This window comes from Perna viridis, chromosome 9, assembly GCF_037379345.1.
Source record: "Perna viridis isolate PV_CMFRI_1.1 ecotype Kerala chromosome 9, ASM3737934v1, whole genome shotgun sequence".
Taxonomy (NCBI): domain Eukaryota; kingdom Metazoa; phylum Mollusca; class Bivalvia; order Mytilida; family Mytilidae; genus Perna; species Perna viridis.
In genome coordinates, this window is record NC_142453.1 from 39,268,505 (window position 1) to 39,281,229 (window position 12,725).

Sequence of the window (12,725 nt, forward strand, 5' to 3'; positions counted from 1 at the left end):
CAACACTGAGGAGCGCTACATATCATTCATCAAGAGGTGGCGGTCGGCTCATATACGGATAAGAAGGGGAAGATGAAGACTCTCTATCAGCACCTGCGATTCATCGATAGTTTCAAGTTCATGGGGGCAAGCCTGCAGAAGCTGGTAGAATCTACGCCGGCCGATGCATTCACCAATATGAGGCGGGAATTTGAGGCCAAGCCGATGGATCCGGGACTCTTCAAGATCGGGCACTTTGAGTCGGAGAATGGGCGAAGCATCACCTTGCGCGAAGTGATCGACCGGGAAAAGCTGAAGCATATCGTGACGCACCCGGAAGATTACGAGCTGGGGAGTCGATATATCAAGGGGAGAAAGTGGATAAGGATGCTCAGCTGACGCTCTTGCAGGATTACTTGGCCCGCAACAATGCCCTGGGTGAGTGCCCGATGCGATATTATCGGCGTCACGGCTTTGGGAGATATTGGACCGGCGAGAAGATCGCCCTCCAGAATATCAGCCGCCGCATCCGGCATACCCTCTGCGCAGATCATATGATCGATATCGATATGAAGAATGCGCATCCGACTCTGCTCTCCTTGTATTGCCATGAAAATGGCATCGCGTGCACGGGGCTCGACGCATATATCTCCGACTGGGAGAAGCTAATCGCGGACCTGATGGCCTACGAGGGAATCAAGCGGGACGACGCCAAAACCTACCTGCTCGCCATCATCAATGGGAAGATCGTCAGGCTGAAGCATGACGCTCCGACCTGGCTCCGGGACTACTATGGGGGGATGAGGCAGATCATGGAGGAAGTGATTAAGCTGAATCCTGACCTGCATAAGCTCGCCTGCGAATCCAAGGAGAAGAGGGGGACGGACTACAATATCGAGGGGACAACCGTGAATTACGTCATGTGCTCCCCGGAAAATAAGGCTCTGATGGCGGCCTTCGACTACCTGACCGAGCAGGAGATCGAGGTGGGGGCGCTCGTATTCGATGGGCTTATGATTCAAAAGAAGGGGGTTCCACGCACCAGGCTGCCCGAGATTCTCCAAGGCTGCTCTCAGAGGGTGAAGGAGGTCATCTGGGCTGATATCACCTTCACGGTCAAGGAGATGGATGAAGGGTACGATATCCCCAACGCGGCGATCGTGCAGAGGGGGAACCACTCAGATCTGCTGCTACGCAAAAGCGTCTACCCCTACGACTATATGGATAGGTTCGAGAGGCTCCAGGAGACCCAGCTCCCACCCAAGGAGGCCTTCCGCAGCACGCTCACCGGGGAGCATATCAGCGAGGAAGACTACGCGAAAGCTCAGAGGGTCTGGGGGGCCTTTGGATGCAAGACCATGCGCGACTATAACGATCTCTATGTCGAGACTGACGTGATCTTGCTCGCCGACGTCTTCGAGAATTTCCGCGAGATCTGCATGAAGCATTATGGACTCGACCCTGCACACTACTACACGGCGCCAGGGCTAGCATACGACGCCGCGTTCAAGGTCAGCGGTATCAAGCTGGATCTCATCACCGACCCCGATATGCTGCTCATGGTCGAGAAGGGGATTCGCGGGGGTCTGACCATGGCGTCTCAGAGATACGCTCGGGCGAATAATCCCTACCTGCAAGATTTCGACCCGAGCAAGCCGACCAACTATCTGATGTATCTGGACGCTAATAATTTCTACGGGCGGAGATTTCAAGTGGATCGATCCCTCAGAAGTCCCAGACCTCAGCACGCTCGGTGAGGAGGATGAGCAAGGATATATCCTGGAGGCGGATCTCGAATATCCCAGGGAGGTCCACGATCGCCATTACGACTATCCCCTCGCGCCGGAATCCATGGTGATCAATGGAGTCAGGAAGCTGGTGGCCAACCTCCACGATAAGCAGAAATACATGGTCCACTACGAACATCTGAAGAAATACCTTGCCCGAGGTCTGAAGCTGAAGAAGATCCATCGCGCCATCCGATTCATCCAGAGCCCATGGTTGAGGGGGTACGTAGAAAAGAATACGGCTTGCAGGGCGACGGCGACCACCACCTTCGAGAAGGACTTCTTCAAGCTCATGGTGAACTCAGTATTCGGGAAAGCCATGGAGAATATCCGCAATAGGGTGGACGTCCGGCTGGTCAATAGTGAGAAGGCTGCCCGGAAGCTGGTGGTCAAGCCTAGCCTCAAGCGCAGGACGGTCTTCAATGAAGATCTGGCTGCCGTCCATCTGCATCGCACCAAGCTGGTCTTCGATAAACCCATTTACTTAGGATTCTCCATCCTTGATCTATCAAAGACCCTGATGGCCGACTTCGTCAACGACCATCTCAAGTCCCGGTATGGCGACTCAGCATCTGCTATACGGATACGGATAGCATGATCTGTGATATCCTGACGGCGGACGTATATAAGGATATGGCGGAGAGTATGTAGGAGTGCTTCGATACGTCCAACTATGCCCCAGACCATGCCTCCGGGATCCCGGCCGGCGTGAATAAGAAGGTGATAGGCAAATTCAAGGACGAGTGCGCCGGCCAGCCGATGATCGAGTACGTGGGACTCCGACCGACAGCATATGCCTTCAAGGTGGATCGCGAGGAGTGTAAGAGGGCTAAGGGCGTGAAGAAGAGCGTGGTCGAGACCAATCTGACCTTCGCCGACTATAAGGAGTGCCTGGACACGGGCAGGGAGAAATACCGTGCGATGAATATCATCCGTAGCCGGCTTCACCAGGTCCTTACCCTAGAGACCTGCAAGAAATCCCTCTCCTCCAATGACGATAAGCGCCACATCCTGCCCGACGGCATCAGCACCCTCGCCCATGGTCACTACCAAATCGTCCACGACTAAGGCATCGATCTACCCCCACCCCCTCACACCCCAGAATTTCTCGAGGTCCGTAAGCCTCGGGAAATCTCGCTTCGCCGCCCCCCTCCCCCGTCTATACTTAGCAGGCTCTGATGGGTGCGGATGCCCATCCCTCCTCTTCGGCACTTGCTAGGCTCTGACGGGTGCGGATGCCCATCCCCCCTTTCGGCACTTGGTAGGCTCTGACGGGTGTGGATGCCCATCCCTCCCTAGATAAATGGATAAGCCCCTCACCAATCTCGAGCTCGAGCGAGCCGTGAAGAATCTGCATATCCCGCACTTCAGAGGCGTCTTCATGCGCGACGATCTACCATCCAAGCCCAGAGCTCTCGAGTGCGTTATCCTGAATCATGATGATCTGGCAGGCCCCGGGACTCACTGGACGTGCTGGTTCAAGGACGGCTCCCGACGAATCTACTTTGGCTCCTACGGACTCCCTTCACCCACCGAGCTGAGACGCTATCTCGGCTTTCCGATCGACCATAATACGGACGAAGTGCAGCCCCGCGGGTCGGTCATCTGCGGCCATCTCTGCCTATACGTGCTGAAGCTGCTGGCGAACGGCTGGTCCTTCGAAGACGTCGTCTTCTCCCTGCTATAGATAAAAACATGGTCGATAAATTTGGTCTTAGCGTGGGCCTCACCAGAGGGGCCGACCAGCAGGGTGAGATCGAAGATCTGAATATGAATTTCAACCGCATCGTCAATCTCAAGCATCCGAGGGAGAGCACAGATGCCGCGACGAGGAGATTCGTGAAGCAGTCGCTGAAGAAGCTGGAGGCCGCTGACGATAAGCTGAAGGCGAAAGTCGTCAACTTGCAAGAGGAGATGCAGCGCATGAAGACCGTCGAGAAGGACGATATCACAGCTCTCAGGGGGAGGCTTGGCCAAAAAATGGATAGATCGGATTGCAGCTACACGAATGGTGGTCGATGAACGTTGATCTCGATATGCAAAAATACCGCATAAAAAATCTCCCACTTCCCCAGAGCGATAATGAGCCCGTCACCAAGCCCTATACGATCAGCTGGTGAAGGATATCTACGATGTGAGAGTCTTAGTGCAGATGCATCATCCCTGAGTGCCCCTTTATCTGCCTTTGTGGATGCCCTGGAGAGCATCCGAAAAGCCATGATTATTTCCAGTCGGATTGCTTCTCCCATGAGTTGAAAGATTTAGGGTAGCCCATCCACTTCACGAATATTTCCTTGACCCCATTTTTAGTGCGTCGCCGCAGAACCTTCTCAATGCGATAAACGTTCTGATCGGTGCGCTGGAGCTCGGGCTCGTAGAAGGATTCCTGGATCTCATCTTCGTTGAAATCCTTGAGGCGATAGGTCGGCGGCTGAGTGCCCAGGACCTGCGAGATGGTGGGAACTTCCTCTTTCCAGCGGGGCGTATATCCCTTTTCGAAGATGCCCTTCTTCTTGGCGATCCGGACGCTATCGCCAGGCTTGAATCGCGGCGGCTGCATGGATGGGAGGTCTCCGTATAGATTCCAGAAGACCTTTGCATGATTCTCCTTCTGGCTGGCGGCGGTGGGGGTCATCTTGATGGATCGATGCTTGGAGGTATTATACTGCAGGACGAGGCCCTCCAGGATGGGGAGGTAGGTGCGCGTGCTATTGGCCGAAAAATATTTGAACATCCTCTCCTTCATGGTGCGATTCCAGCGCTCGACGACGCTCGATTTCTCCTCATTCTCCGTGGAGTAGAAATCAATCCCATGCTTCCGGAGCAGCTCCTTCACCTCCCTATTATAGAATTCGGAGCCCTTATCGGTCCATAGCTTCTGGAGGATGCGATCCTTGAAGACGGTCTGGAAGGCTTCGCGCACCGTCGGGAAGTCGGGCTGCGGCAAGACCATGCTGCTGAATAACCTCCTCTTGCGCTCTGGATGGCTGGACTACGATCGCCTCTACGTCTTCGGGAAGTCTCTGCATCAGCCCATCTACCAACTCTTGCGAGCGGCTCTGGAGAAGGGTCTGACCAAAGAGGCCATCCGGGAGCTTCTCACCCTGCAGGACGAATATCTCCTGCTAGATCTCGTCGAGGCTCTTCCCCGAGGACCGGGTGGGATCGATGCCGCCTTCTTCGAGCAGGACGGGGACGTGCCAGTCCCCCGCGAGCTTGATCCGACGGATAAGAATCTGATGGTCTTCGACGATTTGATGCTGAGCAAGCAAAATAAGTGCGAGGATTACTACGTGCGCGGTCGCCATAATAACGTCGATTGCTTCTACCTCTGCCAGAGCTACTTCAAGCTTCCGCGACAGACCATCTGGGAGAATGCCAACTTCATCTGCTGCTTCCACCAAGACGATGGAAATCTCGATCATATCCATCTCGACTACTGCACGGATCTATCGCTCGACCAATTCAAGACCCTCTGCCGCCGATGCTGGTCTGAGCCTCACGGCTTCGTGACTATCGATCTGACCAGCCCCAGAGAAGCCGGAAGATATCGGTTCAAACTAGATGAATTCTTCGACCCGGATAAATAATGAATCTCATGATGAAAGATTTTCTCTTGACCCAATTCGTCGAGCAGGCCACCCCTTGGAGGAATCTCTGCCATAGATGCTCGCTCGAGCATCGCCTCAAGCAATTCAAGGATCTAGGGAGATACTTGTGCGGAGTGGACCATCCACGAGTCGGTCTGGAGAAGTGCGGAGATCTCTGCCAGTCTTGCATCTCCCAGCGCCTGCAAGCCAATCTTGCAGAGAGTGGTGAATGCCGATGCGCGTGCAAGCATGGGGAGATCGAGATGGAGACTGAAGAGTGCGGGAGGTGTGGGCTGGTATGGCTCATGCCTCGTCACGCCCTGGACGATATCAGCAGCTTGGGTAGATATAGCACCAAACCCCGTCCTCCGCCCCAACCCCCCTGCGGCCAGAAGGTGGCAAGAGGGCATCCATGCCAGCTTCCCTGCAGCCCGGGGAAGGATATGTGCAAGAAGCACTTCAACCTATCGCTGAAGGTCCGCTGCCAGCAGGTATGCAAGACTGGGAGAGTCTGCATGAAGACGCGCCCAGACGGAGCCACCGCCTGCCGCCTGCATATACGTTCAAACGCTCTCCCGAATGCCCCCAAAAACGCCCCCTAATCGCCCCTCCGAACGCTCCCCAATCGCCCCCTCGATCGCCGAACGCTCCCCCAATCGCCACCTTGATCGCCGAAAGCTCCCCAATCGCCCCTTCGATCGCCGAACGCTCCCCCACTCGATCGAACCCTCCTCCCTTAGGTCTCACCCGCTCGGAGCATATCACCTGGGCAGCCAAGTTTGGCCGGTAGTGGTGATATCTGCCTTTTCGGATGCTCCAGGGTATCCGAAAAGCCATGATCTTGGGCATCCCTATATAAATGAGCTTCATCAAGCTCACGAGCAAGGAGCAGCGCGATGCTCTGGCCAAGTCGCTGCACGACGTGAAGCAAAATATCAAGGCGAGTCAGCTGAAGAATCGCTTGGAGAAGCTGGGAGTCAGTCGAGACCTCGGCAATTTTTTCAGACCCGTGGTGGAAGCCCAGGAGAAAGCCGCCATGCAAATCACCAAGAATCTGCCTCCCCCACCGCCGCCGCATCCAGCCCCTGCCTTGCCCCCTCCTCCAGACTTTGCAGAACGGCTTCCTATCATGGAGGATCCCAGCACCATCCTAGGACCCCGGACGCAGCACTATCTCCATCTGAGCATGACCAGTCAGGCGGATCATACCTTTGGGCTGCGATCCGAGAGCGGCAGAATTTTCATCGGGAATGCTCCGGTTACCTTCGACGGCGACGATCTCCTGGTCAATAGCCAGCGATATAAGTGGACGCCTGGGCTATGGGAGCTCATGGTGATGAAGCGGCCCGAAGACTTCGATATGGACGACCTGGGGGCTTACGGCGATATCCTGAAAAAGACCCATGCGATCTACCAGCATAACGATGCCCTATCCAAGACCCCCAAGTCCAACCGCAGCCACAAGTGGAAGGCCATCGTATCCCATATCTTTGAGGAAGATAAGAAAGGGAGCGGGATTCTCTTCCTCCCATCAGACCCGACGCGGCTGACCGAGCGCTTAGATCTATGCGCCGAAGCTTTCACGGCTGGAAATACCGGCGTCCGCAATGAGATCGTAGCCTTCCAGGCTTACGTCATCACCAAGCCCGCCAATAAGGGATCCTTCTCTTTCACCATCCCCTTGAAGCATATATTCGGCTTTGCCCAGGACTATGATAAGCTGGTCTACAGATTCAAGCATCTTTCGAGATAATGCTAATATCAACGATGCCGGCAAGATCGTCCTCAGCAAGCTCTCCTGGTTCGTCCCCCACGTGATGCCCTCAAACGACCAGAAGCTGCGGCTCTATAAGACCATCGAGAGCAAAGTGAAGCTAGATATCGGCTTCCGCATGAAGCAGTGCGATTCGATCGCCGTCCTCGAAAGCGATAATTTCACCTGGTGACTCTCCTCCCAGAGCAGCCCGGAGAGACCCCGATGGGTGATCGTCGCCTTCCAGACCAATGAGAGTAACGATCAAGAAGCCAACCCCGCCATCTTCGATCATTGCCGCCTGAAGAATATCCACGTCACCCTGAATTCCCAGAGATATCCCGCCGTGGATTATAATGCCTCCTTCACCAACCAAAAGATCTCCAGGCTTTATAAGGAGGCTGCCGATCTCCGCTGGAAATTCTTCAATATGGATCACCTGGTGAGCAATCCCGGCATCATCCCCGCCGACTTTACTGATCTCCATCCCCTCTTCGTATTCGACGTCTCCAAGCAGAGCGAGCGCCTCAAGGACTCGACGATCGACGTCTATATCCGAGCCCCATTCGACCGCAACGTCGCGGCCAATACCCAAGCCTACGCACTGGTCATCTCCGATCGCATCCTCCAATTCGAATCAGACGGCCGCAAGATGAGCGTCGTCTACTGAGGAGGGAGGGGCATCCGCACCCGTCAGAGCCCACAAAGAGAGGCATATATAAATGACCGAACTTCAGCAGATTGCGAGAAATACGGCCCAAAAGCGTGGATTCTCCCTGGTCGTCTCCGGAAGGGGATTCCATCAGCCCATCCGTCTGGATCCCATCAAGAGCTACGAGATGGCCCTGGTCAACCTGGGGACCTACTACTCCTTCCCCAATATTCACGAGAGAAATCAAGTCTTCTACTCTCCCGAAGACGGCGCGCACTGGTATTCCATCGGACTGAATGTCGGGTCTTACGATATCGATGATATCAATGCCAAGATCCAGAGGCGCATGCGTCAGAATGGCCACGGTGCCAAGATCACCATCGGAGCAAACCGAGCGACTCTGAGAGCCGTCCTCATCCTGCGAGAGCACTATCAAGTAAATTTTGACGTCCCCAATAGCATCCGGACCGTGCTAGGATTCAACGAGGAGACCTATATCTACGATGCCGACACCCACGGATATTTCGAGAGCGAGAGCATCGTGAATATCATCAAAGTCAATAGTATCCTGGTGAATAGCGATATCGTCAGCGGAAGCTACGTCGACGGCGTGCAGCAGCCCGTCATCTATAGCTTCTTTCCCAACGTCTCCCCCGGCATGAAGATCGTCCAGAATCCCAAGAATTTGATCTACCTTCCGGTGACCGTGAGCACCATCCACTCCATGGTGACGCATATCACGGATCAGGACGGCCTACCCATCGATCTCCGCGGCGAGCACTTGACCATGCGCTTCCACCTTCGCGAGATATAAATAAATGACGTATTCCGAGTATGGTCTGAACCTGAGCTCAAGCCAGAGGGATAAGCTCAGACTCGCAGCCAAGCGCAAGCCATGCTCCGTGAGTATCCGACTCTCGCACGAGAATCTCTCGGGCAACGATAAGTTGCTGCTCACGAATCGGCAGATCCAGAAGATCAATAAGCTCAAGAGGACCGGCGAAGGTGGTATGATCTTGGAGATGAGTACCACCCAGCTTAAGCAAAATATGCAGAAAGAGGGTGGATTCCTCCCCATGCTCGCCGGCTTGGCGATGGGAGCCCTCCCCATGGTAGCGAAGACCGTCCTTCCAGCCTTGGGAGTGGGTGCCTTGAGCGGTCTAGGTGGTGTCGCAGGCAATAAAACCTTGGGGTCTGGATTATACCTCAAGAAGGGTGGTCAGGTCTGCTGCGTGGAACCTCACGGGAAAGGCTTATATCTCTCTCCAGCCCGACTACCGAAGACCGTCCAGGGCGACGGTTTATATCTGAAGCGCGGCGGTAAGATCTACGATGGATCTGGGTTGATCCTATGTCCCAATAGCCCCCTCAAGGACGTCCTCGTCCTTGGCATGCTTCTCTAGACCCCTAGATAAATGAGTGACGCAGTAGATGCTAGACTCGAGGATTTCTTAGAGTCTGAGGTCCAGAAATATGCCCGCATGCTGCGCATCTATAAGCGGTTGGATAAAGTGGTCTCCATTGCCCTATCCGCGGCTTCCATCAGCAGTCTGCTGCTTACCAGCGGCACCATGGGATCTGCTTTGACCGGAGTAGGCGCTGCTGCTTCTCTTCCCCTTGGATCCCTCGCTTGTCTAAGTGCTACGGCCATACTGGTGCTCTCGTTGATCGCCAAGCGAATCGTCAAGAAGAAGAAGAAGCATCTTGATACTCTCCGTTTGGCCAGGTCCTATCAGTCTCAGCTTCCGGGTGAAGATGGTGCCCCCGCAGTCTGCCTGAAGAATTACTACGATGGAAAGGATCGGTTACGCCAGCCCTCGCCTCCTTTCAGCGAAGATCTAGCCAAGCATTCCCAGGGCCCTCGCTGATTCCCACCTCAAATATCTTTTCCGATGGGTTTCCCCATCAGAAAAGGATTCTCCCACGCCCCCTCAAATCACCAATTCAAAGTCGAAGTAGTCATGCCCGCTCTTCTTTGCCTTCTTCATCCCATAGTTATCGATCTTGAGGAGATGCCACTTTTTCCGCGGTATCCGACCCATCTCCCGGATCATTCTGCTGCACGCCCAGACCTTGGTCTTTATCCCTTTCCTCTCCAGCGTCAGAATCATACCCTCCCCATACTGACTTTTCGTCTCCTGGACGTGCACCACTTGGAATATTTCCCAAGGTAGGTCGCGCCACCTTAGAATCGGCTCGCGTCTGGCCTCCCTTTGAACCTGTGCCCTCTTTCTCACCTCCTCGTCGCTCTCTTCCCGCCGGAACCTAGCAATCGGACGTGCTGATCCATCTTTTGAGATTCGGAATCCATGATTTATTGGAATCCCAATTTTCTTAATCTATTTTGGTGTCCGGACCCTCGACGCCCCAGATGGCTTGCCTCCCAGCACTTTTCAGCATCCTTGACTCGCTCACGACCCGTTTGCACCCCGGAGCCCGAAATTGGGGGTCCTATGCAGGATTTCTGCTTGAAAAAAGGGGTGCGGCAGAATTGTCATTATCATGCTACTGTATGAGTGCACACACTTTTAATTTCCATGAGGGTCTAAAATTAATGAATAAAATGTTAAATTTTTCAATATAACTATCATGTGGGTGGCTTTGACACATTTGTTTAAGTCAAAATTCTTTAAAAATGTCATAATTCTTTAAAAATATCATATATTCTTGCAAAATGTATGAGTGCGAGCACTTTTAATTTCCATATTTAAAATTATTGACTAAAATACTATTTTCCATATGGGTGACTGCGCCTAACATATTTCAATTAAAATTCTTCAAAACCGTAGAATACATGTAGTCAAAATTCTTCAAAATGTCATATTCATTCAAAGTGTATGAGTATGAACACTTTAAAGTTCCATAAAGGTCTAAAAGTTCTGTGTTTAAAATTGTCAAAATATAAAGGTACTCTGTGTCATACCGGTGCTTAGATTTGCAACCAAAAAGAATTTTAAGTCAGGAGCGTAACAAGTACGGCAGGCAATAATTTTTGTTGGTACTGCATGCCATACATAAAAGTCGGGTAAAAATTGAAAACAAGTTTAAACATAGCAAGGCTTCCTTCCCGACGTACGAATCGGCATTCGGGTGCTACGCCTTTTTTTCGTAATCACGTACTTGTACTGTATGTAATTCAGCCAGAGAAGTATGCTCGAGCTAATGACTGGCAGAATCTGTCAGGAACTTTTCTAATCCACGTATCTGTTCTACCAAGAACAGTTCCTGACAGGAGGGTGTCAGGACCCATGACAGAGCTTGTCCAAGGTCCTGACAGACCCTGACAAGGTGTGTCGCGGGTCAGAACAGTTTCTGACAGTTTAGAAATGTTCTATGACAGCGAATCCTGACAGGTTCGACGATAGGTTAGAAATGATCGCATCTGTACGCTTACATATCATAACAATCGTCTGTGAACACCATATGTTTTGTTTTGTGAAGAGGATGAATGAAATAGCGATAGTTTTTTTTTCACTTAAAGGCATTGCAATGTAAAAAAAATATATGATCCTAAAGAAAAGCACGAACACTAAACAGATATAAATGATCTATCATATATTTTAGATATGTATGACATGATCTTCTTGACTGTTATGACTACCGACTTTTACGCGGTAGCAATTTTATGCTACCCATTTGTGTTATACGTAACACATCGGAAATAACAAACCGCGATGGAAGCGGGAGGTTTATCGCGCTATAATACATAAATGGTTTAATCCATCGTTCCTTGCTCATTTGCTTTTGATACTTTATATATATATGATTTTAGTTAGTTTATGTTCTTTGTTGTGTATGTCTGTTTTCCATGTCTGATCTTTGTCCCTGGATTACATACTTTTGATTACCGCTATAACATAGTTTCCCTTGATTACTCTTTCGAAAACGCCTGTACCAAGTCAGGACCATTTCAGTGGTTCCCAAGTTTCTAGTTCTTAACATGATATAGAAATTGTTACACAGGCTTTTCTTTTACTATGATTGTATCAGTTCGGGAGTTTTGCTGTTACCCTTCCAGATGTATAACATGCAAGGCTGATGTAAGAAAACGTTCATAAAACCGTTTGTCGGGGAATGTACAATTATATTAAATTCTTAATTTCAATGTCAACGTCCATAGATCGTGAATTCATATCTATATTTTCACTCGAAATGTCCTTATGTGACATTATTTTGTCATAGTAGATGACGTCCTCATAATGGTAGTCAATGCGAATTTAACCTTTGACCTTAGAAGCACTGATAGCCTGATTTCAGTCTGACAGGAAGTTAACTTGTAATAGGGTCTGTAAGTCTCGCTCTATTTTCATTTTCTTTACCGGAATTTCTGATGTAGAACGTAATGAAATTCGAAGACCGGTCTGCATTTTATTGCTTACTTCCGGGAAATCGAAACTCTGTATTACAATGTTAAATATTCTATTTTACGCTTTTCGTAACACTTTTATCATGTGAAAATAGATATTTGTCATTTGTATTGGTATTTTTACACTAATATATGTTTTGCTTTTATATATTGTACACAATCCTCTGAGTATGACAAATCTTTATGCATTTGAATGGTAGATTAGAACCCATTCTAGTGAGTCACATGACGAGACTAACAAACCGTATACCAAGTGTAATTTATATTGAGTAATTAAGGTCACCATCATTCTAGTAGAAATGTAATCCAGAGACAAAGATCTGACTGAGAAACAAACACAGAAATCAAAGAACATATAACAACCAAAATAGAACATACAAAGTTACAAAAGAAAATAAACAGCTCGTACTCCAATAAAAACTGGGAGCATGGACTAGGTGCAAGGATAAAGCAAATTATGATCCTTTTAGTTTCGTATCTTAACGTCGTTAAACGTTTGTAGCTTGCGTCTTAAATTTTGTTAAATTATGAAGAAAATGATTCTAGTTGGCGTGAAACTGTGAAAATATATCAATATGCAATATATATAAGTGTTACA

General features: G+C 50.6%; 1 protein-coding gene across 1 annotated transcript; it reads right to left on the bottom strand.

Annotated features, from left to right (window-relative positions):
* Nucleotides 1–3,987: 3,987 nt before the first annotated feature.
* Nucleotides 3,988–4,401, bottom strand: LOC148608445 (uncharacterized). The gene has a single exon (XM_088543588.1). The coding sequence runs from the start codon at nucleotides 4,399–4,401 to the stop codon at nucleotides 3,988–3,990; it is 414 nt and encodes a 137-aa protein (XP_088399714.1).
* Between the last annotated feature and the right edge of the window lie 8,324 nt (nucleotides 4,402–12,725).